This window comes from Humulus lupulus, chromosome 1, assembly GCF_963169125.1.
Source record: "Humulus lupulus chromosome 1, drHumLupu1.1, whole genome shotgun sequence".
Taxonomy (NCBI): Eukaryota; Viridiplantae; Streptophyta; class Magnoliopsida; order Rosales; family Cannabaceae; genus Humulus; species Humulus lupulus.
In genome coordinates, this window is record NC_084793.1 from 85949863 (window position 1) to 85964088 (window position 14226).

Here is a 14226-nt window from a genome sequence, read left to right on the forward strand (position 1 = left end):
AGAGCATGCCACCTGGCAGCTGGGGAGAGAGGAAGGAAGAGCTAGGCTTGGGCTTGGGGCTTCGGTTTAGGCCAAATTCTTTCAAAAATGCCATTTCCTTCATTTTCTTTTTCAGTTTTAACTATTTCTTTGTTCTCTTTTTTTTATTAATGTCCAAATGCAATTTATTTCCTGAAAATTAAACACAAATTAAATTTAAAATTAATATTTTCAATTATAAAATATATTACAATGAATTCATGAAAATATTAATTAAAACTTAATTTATTTTACACTTTAAAGCCAATAAATTTGCATTTTTGAGCACTAATCACCATATCAAGGACCAAATTTACATTCATAGGGGAGTCTGAGAAAGGGATCTTACAAGTTGATTATATGGTAAAATTTCCAACAATGCTCAAAGTCTAAAGGCAAGATTCTTCTTTATCTCAAAGAGGAAAAAATATATTAGCAATTCTTTTCACATCATTTCGGTAAACCAATTTATAAGCTTGATAACATGTCAATTGCCATGTATGACAATCACTAACCTAGTTGTCTCTATGAGTAGCCTTCTGTTATACTTGTATTTGAACATGGTTACGTGTCAAAGAACAGTGATGATTAGAACCTTAAATGAGACTGTTAAGATTGAAGTATGAGTGTTATCATTGTTTTCCACCCGTAACACGTGGCATGACCTAATGGGTCCATGGGCCCTCTTAAAGAGGTTCGGGCCCATCCTGAGCCCAATGAATGGGGAAGGACGAAACCACAGATAGCCCAAGCACCATCGAGCCCAACAACGTTCGATGGATGCAAGCATAACGGAGGAACCGGGACTAAAATGCAGGCCCGAATTATCTCCCCGGTCCCGACTTACCTATATCCTCCGGGATGCCAACTAAGGTGGCAGACTAACTAGTCAATGGAGATAGACCTTATCAGGAATCTAGGGGAGATACTTAGTGTCACGATGTCCATCTTGTCGAATGAACCCGAGTCCTGGTGAACGAACCAGGACTCCGGTAAGTGAACTGGGACATTAGTAAACGAACCCGGAATAGACTTCCGGATAGGGCAAGCCCAGCTAGCCCCAATGCTGACTTGTCTCCATGAAATCCGACAGTTGGTCTCCTTAACTATCCTACAGAAGAGGGTACGTACAAAATGTACACTGTTCCTAGGAAACAGTACTGCCACTACTCTGACAGATCTTGTCCCTAGGATCCCCTTAGAAGCCCACACAGACTATTTCGAGCTAACGTACAATGGGCAGTTGTAATGCTTGGTCACGTCTAAGCCGGCCCAATGGGCCTAGATTAACTACATATTATTATGTAACATTCTTTGTATTAGGGCTCCATTAGCGAGCAAACCGTGATTACATCCCTATTGGGCTCAGATTAGTCCGGCCCAAGCCCACTGCGCTTGACTGCCTATAAATGGGCCAGTTGTGCACTATAGCAAGGATCCATATTTTCTTTTGTAAGCACTTACTCTGCTAAAACTTGTAGAAAACTCCATTGTCAAAAGCTCTCTAATGCCTAATACAACTAACTCGTGGACGAAGGCTCATTAACTTCCCAATCACGTAAAAACTCTGATTGTTCATCTCTAATTCTTTTTTTTTTAGCTCTTGCTTCTTAATATATTTCTAGTTTTTGAAAATCTTGGTAAACAACCAGTATCTGGTTGTCATTTCCTTCAAAGGTATCTTTGTTCATCATCTTTTTTGTTCGCTTATAACAACACATTTGAGGTCTTGTTCGCTCCTCAATTGACTTGAAGTATATTTGTAATTTTTCTCTAAATGAGTTTTTGGTCGCTATTGCCCACCTAAGCATACAATAGGTTATTCGACTATTACTAATGCAAGCACATTTTGGTTCGCTTAGAACAAGCAATGATGGGCTAACAAGCATGTTCTCACAAATCAGGCAATCATATGCTAACAATTATGTTCTCACAAATCAGATAATCATGTGCTAACATGCACTAACAGACCTATTCTCACAAATAAGCAACCATGTGCTAATAGAGAAGCTTTATTGCCTACTTATATTCTTCCATTCCTATTCGTTCTTAGAATGTTGCAATATGATAACAGGCAAGCCTAATCACCCATCCTTGTAAATGGATTCCTGATAGCTCATAGCAAACTATCACACACTGTAACAACCTTGTTTATATGAATGTCAAAATATGTCTGTGTTGTTTCATCTACAGGATTTGTTGTTCAGTCTTTGAATTGTATATTGCATATGTTGTCTCTGTTAGAACTAGTTAGTCTTCAGTTACATCTACTGTGTGTTGCAGATTAATAAGTACACGTCAGCTATTGTCGGTTTAATTGGAAAACGTGTTAAATCTTGTTAGCTGTTTGTTTAGTTGATTAGTTAGTGGTTAGGGTTGCTATAAATAGATTAATCTGTTCATAACAACCTAACCTCCTTTCTGATAGTTTTTCATTGTGAGAAAACAAAATCTTGTTTTTCTTGCTCTTTGTTTCTTCTTTCTTTCTTCTGTTTTTGACGGTTCACCATTGTTGAGGTGAAGCTTATTGCAGAGCTGTGGGGGGTTTTGATCTGATTCGAAGGGAGTTCGAATCTGGCTAGTAGAGGGATTCAACTAGCTTGCTCGAGGGGATCTTGAGTGTTTGAATCGAGGTATTCGGTTCACAAGTTCCAAGGGATTTGGAAACTGTTCTTGAGTGGTTATTCAAGTTTTTAGGGTAATCTGTAACTTTTGTATTGTAAAGATGTTGATTTCATTTCGAACTAGTTATTGTAATTAACATTGGATTTATTAGTGAAAGTTACATCTTACCCGATCCAAGCACTAGTCGGCTGGAATTCGTTCCCAGTGCAGATGAAGCTTGTAAAATTCTATGTGTGATTTTACTTTGCTTTAGATTGTTTGTTTTGTTCTAGTAGATCAATTCTTGATTCAAGAAGTTAGATATAACACTTTCAATTGGTATCAGAGCCATCTGCTTCTATGAGAAGCAGTGATTCCCTGGGCTTACTATAAGGTGTTTTTAACCTAGTGTGTATTTCACTCGGTTCTTGATTCTTGTTTTTTTTCTGCATTTATCTACTATTGAACTTTCTGTTGTGACTAACCCTCTTGGAGTTCCATCTTGAAGAGTGTCACGAGTTTGTTTGTCTCTTGTATGATGGAAATGTTCAGGGAAGGAGGTTCTACTAGTCGTCCACCTATGCTAGAGGGGGCTAACTACCCTTACTGGAAAACGAAGATGAGAGCCTTTCTCAAGGAAGTGGATGAAAGAGTGTGGATGGTTGTCGAGGAAGGTTGGATCTCACCAAGGGAAAGCGAGGGCAAAATCGAAAAAACCAAACCAATGAGTGCTTGGACACCTGAGGAAATTGAGCTGGCTAACTACAATTCCAAGGCCATGCATGCTCTGTTCAATGCAGTATCCACCAATCAATTAAAGGTGATCGCAAACTGTGAGGTTGCCAAGGATGCTTGGGAGAAATTGCGGATAAAGAATGAAGGTACTGATGCGGTAAAGAAGTCTCGTCTTAGATCTCTTGCAAAGGCATTTAAAAATCTTTCAATGGATGAGGACGAAACAGTTGCAGAATTTCATGCTAAACTCTGTGACATCTCTAACGAGTCATATGCATTAGGAAAGACGTACTCCAATGAAAAATTAGTTTGAAAGGTTTTGGGAGTCCTACCAAGGCGTTTCAAGTCCAAAGTTACTTCCATTGAAGAAATGAGGGACGTTGAGACATTGGATCTTGATGAGCTGATCGGGTCATTACAAAACTATGAGATGACCTTGAAGAGGTGGAGCAAGAACAAGAAGCCAAAAGATTCTGAGAAGGATAAACCAGAGAGTGGTGTGGCGTTTGTTCACAAAGAAGAAAAGTCTAAAAGTGTAAATATGTCTGGGGACATGTCTGATGAAACATTCGCACTGTTGACCAAAAACTATGCCAGATTCCTCAAGAAGAACTTTAAGAAGAATAACTATGGAGGGAAGGAAAATCAAAACAGGAAGCAGCCCTACAAAGATCCCAAACAAGGTCAACAACCTGAAAAGAAGAATCATGGAATCCAATGTCGTGAGTGTGAAGGATTCGGTCACATTCAAGCCGAATGCGCTAACACACTCAAAAAGAAGAAGGCGCTTGTTGTAACCTGGAGTGACAGCGACGAAGATAAAGAAGAAAACAACAGTAATGATTCTGATGGAGAAAAGCAAATGGTGGCCTTTATGGCAAGAAGCTCCAAATCCAAAACCTCAGAAGAAGAAGAATCATGTGGGTCCGATGAGGAGAGTCCCCAGAAACAAGCGGCGTATGAGCAGATGTTTGCTCAGTGGGGGTACATAGCAAAAAAGATGAAAGCTCTGGATGACCTTAACAAAAAGATCGAAGCTGAGAAACAAGCTCTAGAAACCCATGTACAGAAGCTCATCAAGCAATTGGAGGAAAAAGAGAGTGAGATTTACAAGATCACAGCTGAGCTTGTCCGTGCTAAGCAATCGTTAGAGTTTATTCCTCCTAGTACAATCGCTATAAATAAGACGTTACAACTTCAGAAGGCATATGGTGACAGAACTTCAATTGGATACAAAATGTTGTACAAAAAGGGGAATGATTTGTCAATTGAGGAGCCATCATTCGTTACAGCCAAATCTGATCCCAGCGGAGATGAGTCTGTAGGTAAGGCTGATGAGACAGATGTCAGTATTAAGGACAACACTGGGGGAAGAACCATTTTTGTACACAAATCAGCCCAAGGAAGTCGATTTGTCCCCATCTGCCACTTTTGCAATAGACGAGGGCACATTCGTCCGAGGTGTTACAAATTACAAAACTATATCAAGCTCTTGGTCCGGAGAAACACAATGTTTCTGGATAAGACATCTAAAAGGGATGGCCGTTCCAAGAAAAGTAGGAATGTCGCTTTGGTGGCTCATACATCTCTTGCTGCGTTCAAAGATGATTTGTGTTATTTCGATAGCAGTTGCTCGCGTTACATGACAGGGAATAAGGAAATTCTTATGAACTTTAAGGAAACAAGAGAGGGACTAGTCACATTCGGAGATGGGAACAAAGGACATATTCTTGGTAAAGGAGAGCTAGAGATCGCGGGAGTCAGTCCACTATCAGAAGTGCTCTATGTGAAGGGACTAAAGGCCAATCTCATCAGCATAAGTCAGCTTTGCGACGCTGACTATACGGTAAGTTTCAATAAAACTCGTTGTTTAGTTTCATTTGATGGGTGTTCAATTTTGACAGGAAGTAGGATAGCTGATAATTGCTATGCATTATCCACTCAAATCAAGTGTCAACGAGTGTTCCTAGACAAACCTGATCTGTGGCACTATCGCTTGGGACATTTGAACTATCGAGATCTCAAAAGAATTGTGAAGCTAAGGGTAGTTAGAGGGGTTCTGGAGTTAAAGGTTAATCGTGACAGACTTTGCGGACCATGTCAACTCGGGAAACAAATTAGAGCTTCACATCCACCACTGAATGCTCTTGCAACATCCAGAGTTTTGGAATTGCTGCATATTGATCTCATGGGACCCATGCAGAATGAAAGTTTGAGCGGAAAAAGGTTTGTCATGGTCTGTGCCGACGACTACTCTCGGTTCACATGGGTGGAATTCATCAAAGAAAAATCAGATACATTTGGGGTGTTCTCTGCCTTATGCCTAAAGCTCCAGAATGAGAAGTCAACGAAAATTGTCAAAGTGTACAGAATCAGAAGTGACCATGGAAAGGAGTTCGAAAACAGGTTGTTTTCTGATTTTTGTGATCAGCTGGGGATCTTGCATGAGTTTTCAGCCCCAAAAATGCCCCAACAGAATGGGGTTGTGGAAAGGAAGAATAGGACGCTTCAAGAAATGACAAGGGTAATGATGGAGGCTAGGGAAATAACCAAAAGGTTCTGGGCAGAAGCTATGAATACAGCTTGCTATATCAGTAATAGAGTACATCTCAGAACTGGAACTACTTAGACAGCCTATGAGATTTGGAAAGGTAAAACCCCAAACCTAAGTCATTTGCATATATTTGGATGTGCGTGTTATGTGTTGAAAGATCGTGAGAACCTTGGAAAATTTGATTCCAGAAGTGAGGAAGGTATCTTTGTTGGGTATTCGATAAACAGTCGCGCCTACCGAGTGTTTGTCAAGCGGACTCACTCGGTGATAGAATCTATCAATGTCAAGTTTGATGATCTGGAAGTGCAAGAAGAGTCCCCAGAAGAAGAAGATCAACCTGTGCTAACCATTCCTTCTGGAGGTATTCCTGGTCCCTCGACTCATAATCAAACTCCTACTTCCTCCACAAACACAGAGCAGACTGTTTCAACTGAGAACCTCCAAGATCCAACTGATCCAGATTCTGAAATCACCAGTAAGCAACAGTCCTCAACTGCTCATGCCAAGCTATACAAGAACAGGCCACCTGCATGGATTTAAAAAGCTCATCCGCCAGAAGTAGTTATTGGGGATCCAAATGAGACTATGATCACAAGAAGGAAAATCGCAAATTTCATAGCCTATGCTTGCTATGTAGCTTTACACGAACCAAAAAGCGTGGATGAAGCTCTCTTAAATGAATACTGGCTAGCTGCCATGCACGATGAAATGGAAAGTTTCAAGAGACTTGGTGTTTGGGTTCTGGCCCCTTTATCGGATGGTGCAAATGTGGTAGGTACAAAATGGGTCTATAAGAACAAGTCAGATGAGTTTGGAATGGTTACACGGAACAAAGCATGACTTGTTGCTCAGGGGTATAAGCAGGTCGAAGGTATCGATTTTGACGAGACATTTGCTCCAGTGGCTCGTCTGGAATCAATTCGTCTCTTGCTGGCTGTTGCATGTCATCTCAAGATTAAACTTCACCAAATGGATGTCAAGAGTGCCTTTTTGAATGGAGTCCTACAGGAAGAAGTTTATGTCAAACAACCTCAAGGTTTTGAAGACCCACAATTCCCCAATCATGTGTACAAACTCAACAAGGATTTATACGGGTTGAAGCAAGCTCCACTGGCATGGTATGACCGTCTTACTACATTTTTGATGTCACATGGTTTCTCTAGAGGAAATGCAGACAACACCCTGTTCATCAGGTACTTAACTGAAGGTATATTTGTGGCCCAAATATATGTGGACAACATTATTTTTGGTTCAACTTGTGCAAGTGAAATTCCTAAGTTTGTTGACCTCATGACTAGTGAATTCGAAATGAGCTTAATTGGGATTGTTAACCAAGATTTTCGGTAACTCTATTAATAAGTGATATTTACTGATGATAATAATGAAAGCAGAAAAGCAACACGGGACTTTTACGTGGTTGGGGCGTTAACTAGCCTTAGTCCACGAGTCTATGTTATTAGAGCTTGAAGAAGCTTTTACAATGGAGTTTTTTCTCTATATTTTGACAGAGTTCCTTCCTTTTTTCTGAAAAAAAAAGACCCCCTCTACAGTGCTCTGTAGCTTATATTTATAAGCTGAGGGGAATATCGGGTCTGGACCAGATCCGATCCGGGTCCATCAGAGAAATGGATATATGGGGCCTTTCTAGTGAAGGCCCAATACAAAAAGGTACAAAGTACGTAAATCCAAAACCAGTTAAGGCCCAACAGGTTGACCTTAGAGCTATATCTCGCCCGACAAAACGGCGCTTTTGGCCTGGCCACTTTGAGTCACGAGGCAGATTTAGGAGACAAGACCAGTCAGAGTACTTGGCTGCGCAGTCCTGACACATTGGCATGCAATCCCGAGATGACCTTTTCTGCAGGTGAAAAGTGGGGGACAACGCCCAAGTGGAGCGAGGCGGCGTCAAGGTCCTGGACGCTTGGCCCCTTCAACCAGAGGTGAGACGATCCGGGTCCATTTACCTTTGTCCCGCTTCGTTTACCATCGGCCCGGACCGCGTCAGTGGTCCGGGATAGGGATCCGTAGGATGCAGCGATTGGAATGCTCCGCACGCCGCCCGGACGATCCTCACTGAGGATGGACCCGGAGGGACATCCCGGACACCTCCAATGGGCCCAGTCCTGAGTCCCCGGTCCATACCCTTCCCCTTGGGCATTCTCCATACCAAGGGACCTTGGGCCGGGCCCGCGTGTAGAGCTGGCCCCCTGAAAGTGGGCCAAGACGAAGGCCCCGAGCCCATGCAGGAAATGGGGATAACATTTACCCCCTAAGCCTTCGCTCGGGTTCGCCGGGAGGAGGGTTGCATCGTCCCCACGGCGTTTGCTAGGTCGCCTCCCCAGTTCTTGCCCGAATTCGTGGGTCCGGGCAGAAAGCCGTGGCATTGGTTGGATGCTTAGCCCGGATCGTTTACCACGATCCGGGGACGTTTACCTTCGGCCCGCTTTATGGCAAGGATACACGTGTCGCCAGGTGATTGCTGCACGGGTCCTGAAGGGTCACCTAAACCTCCCAAGGGTCGCTAGGCCTAGACTAGGGTGTCATTGCACGTCTTGAGGCGTCCCATCCGCACGGGGGGGTCATCATTAATGCCCCTGGAACGAGGTGGACCGTAGGATGGGGCAACCTTTGGCATCTGCCCTTCCTGGGCCGTCGGATCCGAGATGGCGAGGATCCTACCTGAAAGGACTCATAAATGCCCCTGCGCGACTCCTGACCGTCAGATGAAAAGACACCTGTCCGTTGGATCGTGGGCCAGAAATTGGGGCCAGTATAAATACCCCAAGAAAACCACATTTGGCACTTTCACCTCTTCGAACCAGCTTAAGAAAACGCAAACGCTATTCGAGCTTTGCATGTCTGACATCGCCGATGACATACACCGCCACCTGCTAGTTCTGCGCTTCCGCCTGTTTCCCAAAACCCCAACTTCTGTTCTTCTACCTGACGACGCTTCTCGGGTTTGTCCCGTCGACGAACTACTACACCGGCTGCGCCACATCAAGAACGAGGTTCTGCCATCCTTACAGTCGGACAACCATCATCTTCAACGGTCGACACCATACAGTAAGTCTTTTTTAACTCTCTTGCCAACTTTGTGAACTTATGTTCTCTAGATGCGTGCGTTTAGGCTCTGTGCCAACTTTGTGAACTTATGTTCTCAGTTTTTTTTTTTACAAACAAAAAAAAAAATGGTGAAAACAAAAAATGCCAATCGTCCTTTTCGGCCTTCCCCTCCTCCGGCGTCTTCTCTGTCACCGTCCATGGCCATTGTTCCCGTTTAGCCATTGCCTGTCGTGTCCAAATCATCCTCGCCTCCTTCGTCACCATCTCCAATACGGTCACCCTCACCTTCGTCCTCTTCCACCACTGGTTCGCCTCCTCCACCCAAAGGTATGAGTTCTCCAACTAGTTCATTTCCTAAATGTTTTACTAGGTTGTCTCTTGCTTCGTCCAGTCCAACCACCCCACTGTCCTCTTCCAATACCTCCAAACCCACCCCATCGTCAAAAAGAAAAACCCCTCCGTCTTCACCAAAGTCTCAGCCTAAACGACCTAAGCAAACTTCTAGGGATCTAGGTGCCTCCTCTGTCCCTCCAACCACCGGTCCACCTCTACACCATCGTCAACCTACCCATCCTTTTTGCTCGGACCATAAACTAATGCGTTATAGGGATGAGGTTTCTCAGAGAAAATTGTGGTTTGAATACAATGTTGCTATTGATGATTTTCCCCTCCATAAAGCCTTGATAGAATCTCTGGGATGGCTCAACACTGTTACCAATCTCAAACCACCATGTCCTACACTTGTCCATGAGTTCTATGCCAATATTGATAAAAGGATCATTAGTGAAAAGAGTGCTCTCAAGTACCGAGCCTACATTGGGGGTAAACGTTTTCCTTTTTCCCCCTCCATTGTGTCCAGGGTGTTGTCTGTTCGAAAAGAGTTGTCTCCTGACTTTAATCATCAATTTACACCATCTAAGCTCGAAATGGGGGTTGCTCTTACTGGTTTTGATTCTTTTGAATGGGGTAATGGTGATCTGCCTGTTCCGGCTCTATCTCATTTTTACAAGGTGCTTCATCGCATTGCCTTCAATAACTGGTTTCCAAATACTCATACCACTTCCATCACAATTGAGATTGGTAAGTTCCTATTTGCTGTTGGTACTGGGGTCTCTATTGATTTGCCTGCCCTTATTTTTGGAAAGATTGTGGACACTGCTTTAGCCACGGGAATAAGGAATGTTCTCCCGTTTCCTTGTCTGGTTCATCAAATTGCCTTAAGAGGTGGTCCGACACTGACTCTTCATGATGTGCCTTCAGCTGTTCCATCGTTTGGCAAGTCTTGCAAAGTTCTTAAGTCCAAACAGGTTCTGCCTCCTACCTCGTCCACTCCAGATCCATCTTCTCAACCTCCAGTTGCATCTGGCACAACGATCAAAGGCCTTGCTCCCTCCAGTTGGCAAGTCCAATTTGTCAATCAGTTTGCAGCATTTGAGAAGAGATATGACGAAGATCAAAAACGTCAGAGGGCATTTGAGGCATCCATGTCTCAGATGGTATCTTCTATTCGAGAGACTATATTGGTGCATCTGTCTGGGTCCAAGGCATCTCATCCAGGGTCTGTTCCTCATAATGAGTCTCCATTGGTTCCTGATCAAACTCCATTTATTCCTGATGCAATTACCGTGGTCCCTAATGCAGCTCCATTTTCTCCTGATACAACTTCAGTGGTTCCTGATGCAACAGTTGTACAAACTCAGGGGGAGTGTGTTCCACATACATCTGCTCCTGTCCATCCAGTTGCACATACTCAGGGGGAGTCATCTCATGTTGCTCCTGCTCTGGATGATGTTCTTGCTCCAGCTACTGCTTTTTCTCAAGCTTCTGTTTCTCCAAGTGCTGCTCTGTCTGCTCCAGCTGAAAGTATACCTACTCTATCTGCTGCTGATGTTCCATAAGTTCAGGGGGAGCTTTCGTCAGAAATCACTCCAACTGCTCTGTCCGCTGATGGTGTTCCCAAAGTGTTTCAGAGGCGTGTTCCTAAGACTCGTTCTGGTAGAAAGAGATATGATCCCTGAAGGGGGAGAGTTTGGGAGTTTCTGTTTAGTTGTTTCTGCTTAATATCATATCAAAGATTTTTTTTTCTTTTTCTTTTGTCTCTCATCTTTCTTGGATTTATTTTAAATCATTTCTGACTGTGTTAGTTTTATTTGTCCAAGATTGAGATATTATGGGTCTGTTGGTAGTTTTTTTTTAGTGTTGCTCTGTTGGCTGTTTATCAGTGATCATATTTTGCCAAGGGGGAGATTGTAACAGCCTTGTTTATATGAATGTCAAAATATGTCTGTGTTGTTTCATCTACAGGGTTTGTTGTTCAGTCTTTGAATTGTATATTGCATATGTTGTCTCTGTTAGAACTAGTTAGTCTTCAGTTACATCTACTGTGTGCTGCAGATTAATAAGTACACGTCAGCTATTGTCTGTTTAATTGGAAAATGTGTTAAATCTTGTTAGCTGTTTGTTTAGTTGATTAGTTAGTGGTTAGGGTTGCTATAAATAGATTAATCTGTTCCTAACAACCTAACCTCCTTTCTGATAGTTTGTCATTGTGAGAAAACATAATCTTGTTTTTCTTTCTCTTTGTTTCTTCGTTCTTTCTTCAGTTTTTGAAGGTTCACCATTGTTGGAGGTGAAGCTTGTTGCAGAGTTGTGGGAGGTTCTGATATGATTCGAAGGGAGTTTGAATCTGGCTAGTAGAGGGCTTCAACTAGCTTGCTCGAGGGGATCTTGAGTGTTTGAATCGAGGGATTCGGTTCACAAGTTCCAAGGGATTTTGAAACTGTTCTTGAGTGGTTATTCAAGTTTTTAGGGTAATCTGTAACTTTTGTATTGTAAAGATGTTGATTTCATTTCGAACTGATTATTGTAATTAACATTGGATTTATTAGTGAAAGTTACATCTTACCCAATCCAAGCACTAGTCGGCTGGAATTCGTTCCCAGTGCAGATGAAGCTTGTAAAATTCTATGTGTGATTTTACTTTGCTTTAGATTGTTTGTTTTGTTCTAGTAGATCAATTATTGATTCAAGAAGTTATATATAACACTTTCACACACTAATAGACAAGCCTACTAGCATATTACTATTATTTTATTCATGTTAGCTCATGACAAGCTATCATACGTTGGTAGGAATAGTAGCGAATGACAGAGTCGCCACATATTTAAGATTCAACCAAATCAGTTTGGTTATAACTTTGTATGTATTATTTTTGGGCTAAGCCCAATAGCTTAGACCCACAACTCAAATGTAACCCTAAACTTCTTACTATAAATAAGAGGAGAAATGATCCAAATAGGGGGGCATCTCTTAGTACAGAAAAACCTAGAAACTCCATTATATGTACAAAAATAGTCCTTAAGTAATCAAGGCAAAGGGGACTGTAGAATACACCGACGACTCAAGTTCACCGGATTCTATGGCTCCTCAAGCTCATACGTCGATAAAAGTAACTAAGTGGATGCATGTCAACTTTTTTGGGCTGAACCACTATAAATACTGTATCATTTACTTTTTCATATTCTATTCTTGAATCCATGCTCTAATATTTTGATCTTGATGAAAAACCGTGTCAACACCTTTCTAATAAGTGAAGGATGCAATTACCATTAAACACCCATGCATCGAACCTTATTGAGGTTGAATTTCCATTACCAATCTTACAGCATAAGATTTTAGGAAAAGATATTTAAATTTCATTATAGCTTTCCACATATAGGAGTCAAACTATTTAGCCAAATAATTCAAAAGTGAATTGTGATGGAGCGACCTCCTAAGCCTGTTTAGTGAAGAATTCCACAGTCGTCAAAAAGGTTGATCTAATGCCCTACCCTCCAACCATTTAGGCAAACAAACTTTGTTCCAAGGTATAGTATGGAACTTTTTCTTCTATATAGTATCACCCCACTAAAAAGCTCTTAGAGATTTGTCAATACCTTTTGACATATTCCTATACAAAGGTCTTGAAGCCGCAACATAGGATGCCAAAGATGACCCAACATAATGAGTTAAGGTGATCCAAGTGGATTTAGAAAATAGCTTACCATTGTAGTCCTATATTGTTTTTTCAACCTAAAAAATAATGAAACTCAAACCTCAAACTTCAACTCTACACTTAAGTAGCAATAATTCAAAGCAAATAGAATCTTCACACATTCTTCCCATCCCCTAAATATTCACTAATTCAATAGCTTTTGAGTCTCTAACTTTCATAGAGAAGAACATTGAGGATTTGGAGTTGCTAATTTTTTATTTAATCATAGACAATATTGATTAATGCATTAAACAAAATGGATGGCTTCCTTCTTAAAGGTTTTTTTAATAGAATAATATCACCACCAAAGAGCATATGACTAAGAAAAGGGTCCCACCTTGAGACCTTGATTCCAATAATATTTTACAACTATTTGTCTAGTGATAAACTTTAAGAACGTTAGTATTCATGGGAAAAAGGGTTGGAGATAGCAAGTAGGCTTGATCTTAGCAAGTGGGATGTCATTAATAAGTTAAGTAGAGAGAATTCTAAAATGGAAATACACTACATAATCCAATTGATAAATTATCTACAAAGCCCCAACACATTAGGACATATTGAAGAACATTCTAGTCTATAATAGGCTTTCTCCATGCCAAGCTTTACAGCATAAGACCATTACTTCCTTGTTTTGTGGGTGGAGAATCTTCCTTGCTACCATAAAGTAATCATAAATGATCATTTTTGTTAGAATATTATAATTAATTAGAATTACCAATAATTATAATTCTAATTGATTATAATTTAAAGTCAATATTGAGATTAATTGACACAATATATTTTGATATGGTCAGCATCAAAACTATTACCCAATATTGATATTGATATCCTGATTGATTGTCAAATATTCTGAAATCAATCGTTGCCAAAATTTTGATAGAAAGTCTTAACTATATAATATATATATACGGTCCGGACCCCAAGCTCATTACTTATATTCATTCCTTTAGAAACACAATCAAAGAGAGCATGTGAGAGCTTGGAAGATCATTTACCTCAATAATTCTTTTTATTTTACTTTTGCAAATATAATAATCAATAGATCAGTAGGGATTTACATCAATAGCTGGAGGTATACACAATCTCGATCCTTAATATTAATATGTACAACCATGTAGTTATTCTGCATATATTAAGAACGTTCATATGCCTATATATCTTACACCTTCCTAGAAAAAGACAAATTGCATAGGAGAAATAATGTCATTAAGATTAA

The 14226-nt window shown here is 41.1% G+C and overlaps 1 protein-coding gene across 1 annotated transcript; it reads left to right on the forward strand.

The window, feature by feature from the left end:
• The first annotated feature begins 3727 nt into the window (after nucleotides 1-3727).
• On the forward strand, nucleotides 3728-6451 carry LOC133817703 (uncharacterized). The gene is made up of 2 exons (XM_062250287.1): nucleotides 3728-5951; nucleotides 6069-6451. The coding sequence occupies exons 1-2, from the start codon at nucleotides 3728-3730 to the stop codon at nucleotides 6449-6451; spliced, it is 2607 nt and encodes an 868-aa protein (XP_062106271.1).
• The last annotated feature ends 7775 nt before the right edge of the window (nucleotides 6452-14226 follow it).